The following is an 8,825-nucleotide window of genomic DNA, read 5'->3' on the forward strand; positions in this document are numbered from 1 at the left end:
TACAAAAACTGTAAATTGCATGTATAATATACATTGTATATATAACGAATAAATAAATTACACATTCTTACTTTAAGAAATCTATAGCAACCATATGTGAAAAAAATAAATAGTGAAATATATACTTTGAACTAAATTCTTTCTAATTTTATTGTATTTTAATACATAAAATTGATACCTTAAGAGGAAAATATAAAAATTCTCACATTATACTTATTACAATAGAACTTTGCGTTAGTCTAAATATTTCTTTGGTAAGATTATATTAAGTCTGGAAGAAATCTTACTAAGAATATAATAATCAATTGAATTAAAATCAATAATTGAAAAAAGTTAAAAGGATAAATTGATTTGAAGTTAATACATACATCAAAATTAAAATAAGGATAATAATGTATTTATAAGATTATAGTTTATTATAAAATAAATTAATTGAAAGTCTATTGTATTTATAACTTTTTTTTTATTTCACATTAAGTTAAATAAATAAATTTAATTAATTTATAAATTATGAATTTTCATACAAAATGTGTATACACTTTATTATTAAATAGTGGGAGACAGTATATTTTTATTTTTATACTAATTTTAATTCCTTTATGTACTTATTTAATTTTCCAAATCATTTCACATGCGTTTTAAAATTCAGTATTCTTACTGTAAAAGATCCACCCTGAAAAATTACATTTAAAATTGATTTACTGCTTTTGTCCTTGCATAATTTCCAGTCCGTTAGTTTTTACGTTAAAAGCATACCCCTTCTTTAACACTTATGTACCGTAAGCAACGCCATAGTTATCAAGTTTCACATAAGTGAATTCTTTGGACATTTTCTCAAGTTCACTCATTTGCTTCTGATGCATTAAATGTGAACGTTAAAATTGCTAGGACTTTCTAGGCCATTAATATTTTATATATTAAAATCGAATTTAAAATATTCATTAAAATATACAAATTTAAAGATAAAAAAAAAAAAATATTTAAAATTAGTGAATTCCTAAATAATAATTTAACATATTTTAAAAATATTGACATTTTAAAAGAAATTATTTTCAGAATGACATATTTTCTATACAGAAAAATCCATTTAGAATTGATATTAAACTTAACCCAGTAATGAGCAAAAATTGTTTGATAAAAATCAAAATATTTTTCTAAATGTAAACTTAAACACTAAAACGAGGTTTTTACATCCAAAAATATAATTATAGTTTACTTTAAAGCCATTTGATATTATGAATTTTGTTGTCTTTTAATAAAGTATAATTTTGATTATATCTTCATATTTTACAAATAAAATCGAAATCTTAAAAATATCTCTATGTATTATTAAACACCTTCTCAGCTACGTATCGAACTAACTAATAACAAACATTATGAAAAAATATAATTTCTATAAAAATATATTGATGACTTGTAATATCTATCGAATTGAATGGAACTAATAATTATCATATCTATTCCATAGATAATTATCTATCGGACTGATAAGTGCGCATGCGCATGCGCTGCGCATATATAATCTTCGTCGAGTGCGTTTACGTTCAGTTTACTGTCGACTTTTGAACAGAACACAACAAAATTATAAATAGTAACGATATTTTTAATATTAATTTCGAACACAAACATGTTTTCGTTTAATTGTTTTACTAGTACATGGTTTTCAGATGCCAGTTCTAACTTTGACATAATTTCAGAGTTGCCGTTGGAAATATCACTTATGATTTTTCGGTAAGTACAAAATTTTATTATTTTACATTAACAATCAAATTTGAATTCATTATTTAATAATTTATGATGTAAAACAACAGGAAATACTTGAATGGAGCCGACATAAATGCCGCTAACAGCGTTTCAAAAAGATGGAGAAATTTTTGTCGTAGTGATAAAAAAATACGTGAAAAATTGATCACCTACCGCAGAAATAAAGAAAAAGCATATAAAGGCTTGAGATTTTATCGACTCTGCAAGGATTCGGGTAAGTTTTTTTAATCGACTTGTAATAGTTATTTCGTGTTGGATGTATGTATAAATATCATTTATGTTTCAGGTTCACTAAAAGAAACCAAGACGCTTTTGAAGAAAAAAAAGAAGAATCGCTTAATTTCAACTGGCAAAAATCTACTTTGTCTCAGGTTATAAAAAAACATTGATTTTTTTTTATATTTAATTGAATAAATTATTGTTTTAGTAATTATTTAATTTAATTATTATTTTTGATATTTAATTATTATTAAAGTAGACGAAATGTACTATGATAATATGTTGATGTTAATTTATCGTAATATACGAAGATTTTTATATTTGAATTATAATGTTTGTTTTATTTTTCAGCATTAACAAAATACTTCTATCCAAATTGAGATTCCCGTCGTCAAATAAAATAATTTTAATAAAGTTAAACAGATTATTAAAAAAGGTATATATTTTTATAACTTAATTCTAGTGGTGTAAGATTGTATTTAAGATTTTTATTCGATATATATACACTACTTTGTAAGTAATGCATTTCTTATTTTTAGTTTTGTTAGAAGCTTAAAAACTAAAGAAACATTGTGTTATATGATCTAAAGTTGAATCCATCTCTATTCAGGCTGACGTACATGTCGTACAATATAGTCCGACATTAGAAACAAAAATTAGAATATTTAAAAAAAATAATTTATATTTTTGATAATAATTCTCATTTTAACATAATTAAGGAAAAGTTAGCACTATAACCAGAAATATGCCTGTGTCTGCCACCCCCTGTACGTGAACGTTGTCATTAAGTTTTTACAGTTGCTAATAATTGTTAAAGGTTGTTGGGCGACAAATTTGATCGATTAAATACTCATAAAATATTCTTTAATTAATTAGTGTAAATTAATTTGTTGAAAAATTAGTTTACCAAATGGAATAATTATCAGTAAGTAATTTGAATTCATACAGATAGTTTACATAAGACTGACAAAAATACATAAATTAATAATATATATTTGTTTGAGAAAACCTGCTCAAGGAAATAGTTTTCCTCTTTTAACAAACAAAATATTAAATTATTCACACATAATTAAAACGTCTTATTTTTTAATAGAAATTTTCAATCTATTTAAATACTGGGTTAGTTTTTTATAAATTTCTCTTATACTATTTTTGGATCTCATTACATCAAAATGATATTTTTGGTAGTTAAATCATTTTTAATACTTAAAATATTTTTAATTATTGTCTCATTTTTCTTTTTTGTTTGTGTGGTTCATTTTTGCCTGGAAGAAATAAACGGAAAAAACAAACTATAACTCAACCTGCAGAAATATGGATTTATGATGTGAAAAATTAGAAATTTATTTGTTGCAGAGAGTGGTGACAACATGCAGAATGTAATGGGAACTAGAAACATTTTTCCGGTAGTTCTTTCCCCTTCGATTAAACTAGAAGTGTAGTGAGAGTATTTGGATGATTTGGGCGGATATCCGATTTTCTGGAACTTGGCCAGGATTAACTGCACTGCTACCATAGTCCATTTTGCTTCAACTCTATTCTTTCTAGATCGTTTCACTACTCCCTTCGTAATCGTTTGTATTCATCCTGTACTATGCATTCTTCTTTATCCCACTTCATCGTCATATTATAACTGAGGGTGAGTTTTCCCTTAATCTGTACATATGCTATAGAACCACCATTATTTACCGATCCAACCCTACGCACGTTCCACTACATTTTACTTAAATGTACAATCTATGTCTTATTATTGATCTTTGTATTTTTTTAAAACAAACAAATGCACAGATAAAAAACTGAATTTCTAAAGAGCAAATTTTAATAAAATTAACATTTTACAAACTACACATAATACCAGCACAATGATTATTATTTCTGAACTCAATATAACTTACGTATTAAGATACTTTTTATTTTTTCTCAACACAATCGGATCGAAATTATAAAATATATTAAGGCTTACAATAGAAAATAGAAAATATTAAATAAATGAAATTATGAGAAAACGAATTCACTGTGTCTTTATTGTTTCAATAAAAAGCAGTCGGGGAAACATAAACGAGTGTAGTAACTGTTATATTAAAGAAAAGTATTAGCTTTTATATTGACTTTTGAAGGTTATAATATGTATTGTTTTTAATAATTGCAAAGATATTTTTACACTTAAGATAATTTTTCAACGTTTATTTTATTGTAATTTTTATCTATTTTCAAGTTAAAAATAATTCATTATAATTTAAATGGAAAATTCACTTTAACTTAAATGTTTAGTATATAATAATAGTAATAAAATAGTAACGGTATTGTATAATATTTTGTGAAGAATTCAATATATATAATATATAATTTACCCCTTTTTCAAATGTATCTTTACTGGAGATTTTTCTAAAATATAAGTTTTGTTTTTATACCAGAGACATAATGAATGGTCCATTACCTACTATGCTCATTTTTTTTGTTTTGGTTTTAGAAAGAGGTGGTGGGTTAAAATACAACGCGATGCTCACACTACGGTAATAAAAATGATTTAGTGACAGTGGTTTTTGTTGTAGAAGAAATTGGAAAAAATTAGAAACCCCCTCAAAACGTTGTCTTGGTTCGATATGAATATCCAAAAAGTAACGCGTGTCTTGGGCTCAAGCAATATTTGTCTTTAGCTACGTCTTGCTCTGATATCTTTAACCGAAACACATATCTTACAAGGATATGTGTGTTCACCAATCATAAAAGGGGAGAAAAGTAATATAGGGGAAGAACTATGAGACTTTTTGTAAAAAGACTAGTGGTCTTACGTGCTCTGAAGGTTAACTAAATTTTCCTTTTGGTCTCATAGCCGCTCGGTTTGTCAAGGAAGGTGCACGTAATTGACGTATCGCCCGGCCGGTCTTGTATTTTGCTGCCATTGCTTTTGTCTCCCCAAATGTGACGGTCTTGGTGTGATTCAGTGGACCACAATGTAATGGCAAATACTGAGAACGGAATATTACGCGATGGGCGTCAATTGCTCTGTTGGAATACGAATGACTTAAGGATCTACTTTTTTCACGTGATAAAAAAAAATACGGAAATGAACCATTCGAAGAGAGCGTCTCAAAGTAAAACTTTCTTATCCATATAATGAAGACAAATTCTTTAAAAGAAATTATATAAAATTGTTTAGCTTTTTCGTTTCATGAAATAACAATAATATTATTATTAATATTATACGTAGGGGTTGCTAGGTGATAAAACGTTTTGTAATAATCACATTTTTGTGATTTATTTTTACGAATACCAAAATGAATAAACCAAATAAATTTAAAATTTATCCTATTTTTAAGAAAATAAATTTCTTAAATACTCGATAAAATTATTTCCGATGAGAACATACACACGATGGTACAAACGGTTTAACTTTTATGTATAATCATTTACTTTAATCTAATCATAATATATTTTTTATTTAACCGTGTAAGTCATTTATTATTACAGTTATTTTTTTAAAATTGTATGTTTTTACCAAAAAATTATTTAATTAAAATAAATAAATAAATAAATATATTTTTACTGTAAAATTATGAATTTGTTCTGAAAGAACTGAATTATTGTAAATATTATGAAAGGTGTACAACATTTTGTATTTACATTCATTCACATAATGAAATTAAATTTACTAGAAAATACGAATATCTTTTTTAGTTAAACAATTGAAGAACTTCAAAAATAGCCTCTAGGAATATACTTCTTAAAATATACGTCGAGTTTGTGTTGAAAATTTTATCGTTTTCAAATATCAATAACTGTAAAAACTACTATGAAACGTTTTGTCTTGCCTTCAGCATAAAACTGTCATCAAGATACAATAACTTTATTGCATTTCATTATGGATCAAAGATATCAATGTTATTTAATTATACTGTCTTATACATATTATTAAGTACAAAATTTGCCGTTCAAAAATAATGATAATAAGTAATATCGTGGAATATATTTAAATGGCAAGTAATTCTTAATTTATAATGCCTTATGAATAATTGATTAAATACCAACATTATGTTTTATTTTTGTTTAGATGATTATGAAACTATTTTTAGAACAATATAATTTTTGCTTTTGACTCAAGAAAATGTGCTTATTTAAAATATTTAGTACGATGTTTATAAATTTAAGTAAAAATATTGCTATTTAAGAATTAAAATTTTAATGATTCTCACAGATACAAAGTTCTTAGATGGAAAAAGAAAACTTAAAAAAATCTTTTATAAAATATCTGAACAGACTCTAGAAACAATTAATGTCTTTTGAACGTGGCTTTGGTAGCAAAGAGTAAAAAATTATAAATTTATTTTATCAATGTTAGTTGAAACCATTAAAGTCATTCGAAAATATAAACTCCATGAACTTACTATGAATTTTATTGAAAAGAAGAACAACTTTAAACGCATCAGAATATTTATTTCCTGTAATGGAAACTTATTCAAGTTTTAATTTAAGTTTTATCCTTTTAGGTATTTCATAACAACATTAAAAATTATTATTATTATTATTATTATTTATTTAAGTATATATACTTGAGTATATATAGTATTTACCTGAGTCAAAATTTTACTAATATTTTACATATTTATTTTTCATATATTAAGTGTATTTAAAAAAAATGAAGTTGTTTTATATATTAAAATTATTTTCTATTAAAGTTAGCTTTATCTTCAACGGTGATCATAACCTTCGTGTTATCAACCGTGTTCAAGATTACTAGCTTTTCCGAATATTCCTTTTAATCTTTTGCAACGACGCTCGTAACAACATGTTACCTAACGTGATCCAAAGAGTTATACTTTCTCTTTAGCTAAATTAATTAGTTCTTAAAGTAAGACTGATATGATAGGTAGCTGTTTAGTATAGATAAATTTGTTTCTTTTAAAATAAAACAAAAATAAGTTGATTATTTGAGCAAAATTGTGTTGTGATTTCGTATTATTGGTAAATTTAAGTAAAGTAATATAAACTCAAAAGAATACTAACTTAGAAACGTTTCACTATGATGTGTTTATTTTTTTTTCATAAATTTTTTTTAATTTGTTACTACCTTTTCTTAGCTCTCATAGAACCAATTTCTTTTAATGATATGCTAAAAGATCAAAAATTGTATCTAATCGAACATATTACCCTCAAAAATTGAAAAAATATCCATCGTTTTCCGTAGATAGAGGAAATCATCAAAATAATTACAACATTAAAATGTTGAAAAATGGATAGTTAGAAACAAATTTTGTTTTTGTAAATACCACCTTAGGTATCTACCATTTAAATCTGACCCTATATCGACCCACAAGAGGTTCAAATTGACAACATTTTTACAAAAAAATAATTAATTTGGCTTAACTTTTGAAAATGTTATGAAAATACCGACACTTTGAATATATATTTTATTAAAGCTTTTATGTAATGTAATTTATTTTGAAAAAAAATTTCATTATAATAATATCAAAATATGGATTATTATGAAAGTGGAATTAAGGGACTCTCCCCGATTTTTTTAATCAGAAATATTTATTTTGACTCATCATCATTTATTAAAGGCAAGCCTTTATGAAACACATATGAATGTATTGAAGCTTTTATGGCTTGTTGTATTATATAGAATGATTTAAGAAATGTCCATGTCTTTGTGAAAACAAGAATATATCTTTAAATATTCTAATTGTATACATTAGCAGAGATGTTGTCAAATAAATTATTATACCTCGATTTTTTAGTTTTTAAAATGATACCTATAAGTTGATATCTATATAATTTTTTTCTGAGTATTAATATAAATGGTTTCATAGTAAATCAAGTAAAATAGAGAACAAAATGCATATACTATTATTGTTTATGTATGAAGAAATAACAATAAAATATATTACTATTCTACTATAATACTAATATTAGTGTAGAATTGTGTTCGATTATGACACAAGCATATGTATACAAATTGCTTATGTTAAAACCCCATAAGTATCAAAGCTTTCAGTTCATAGTTTAAATATTAACGAGTAACGACCCCTTTCATTTTTCTAAGTAGTGGAAGGGTATTGTAGTGGTAGTATAAGTGGGCTCCAAACATTTTCTCAACAACAACGTAAACACTTATAAAAACTCTTTGGGTTGGTGTGCGTTTGTGATACAAAAGATTCATTAAAACAGGACACGTGTTATCAGACTAGAGGGTTGAAGGTACTTAGCGGAATCATGAGATCATTAGTGAAGTATTTTTGAATGAAAATATATATCTAAACTATTTAAAAAAATGAGTACTGAGTATAGAGATAAATGGCAAAAATAAAATAAAATACTACTTTTGAAAAATTCATGTTAACTCACTTAAATGGTTTTTGAAGCTTTATAATCAACTTTTATAATATTCTGAAATATCATAGAATTTTAATTGCGTCGATTTTTTAAATATTCATCAATTTTAATGTTGTTTTATGAAATAAAATATGTAATATAATATAAGTCATCGTGAGCGTTTTATCGGCTACCATAAATCTTAATTTTATTACTTTGTTAAAATAGTAGTTTACACACAGTGAACTTAATATTAATAATGAGATTGAGCTTACATAGTATTTTGTGGTTTAGGCGCATATTTAAAAATTGATATTGCCTACAATATCAGTAACTAGTAAAGTCATTTAACCGAAGGACTTTAATTTGTTGACAATATTAAACAGATTTAATACAGGCGAGTATTTAAAAAAAATATATTTATTATGGTGACGATGTGGAAATCATTTAACACTCATTAAAAATGTGTAAATAAACCAGATTATAAGCAAAAAAAACACCATTTCGTAATATTTGAAAAATATTTCTAT

At 25.0% G+C, this 8,825-nt stretch overlaps 1 protein-coding gene across 2 annotated transcripts; it reads left to right on the plus strand.

Moving 5' to 3' along the window:
• The first annotated feature begins 1,562 nt into the window (after positions 1-1,562).
• Positions 1,563-4,120, plus strand: LOC126901851 (uncharacterized). 2 transcript variants are annotated; one of them, XM_050678698.1, is made up of 5 exons: positions 1,563-1,731; positions 1,812-1,978; positions 2,051-2,135; positions 2,335-2,419; positions 3,340-4,120. In XM_050678698.1, the coding sequence occupies exons 1-5, from the start codon at positions 1,628-1,630 to the stop codon at positions 3,364-3,366; spliced, it is 468 nt and encodes a 155-aa protein (XP_050534655.1). In that variant the 5' UTR covers positions 1,563-1,627; the 3' UTR covers positions 3,367-4,120. The 2 variants fall into 2 exon arrangements, with proteins under 2 accessions (XP_050534655.1, XP_050534656.1); XM_050678699.1 differs by lacking the exon at positions 3,340-4,120 and adding an exon at positions 2,523-2,979.
• Positions 4,121-8,825: the final 4,705 nt, after the last annotated feature.

Source organism: Daktulosphaira vitifoliae, unplaced genomic scaffold, assembly GCF_025091365.1.
Source record: "Daktulosphaira vitifoliae isolate Bord-2020 unplaced genomic scaffold, ASM2509136v1 Scaffold_3, whole genome shotgun sequence".
NCBI lineage: Eukaryota > Metazoa > Arthropoda > Insecta > Hemiptera > Phylloxeridae > Daktulosphaira > Daktulosphaira vitifoliae.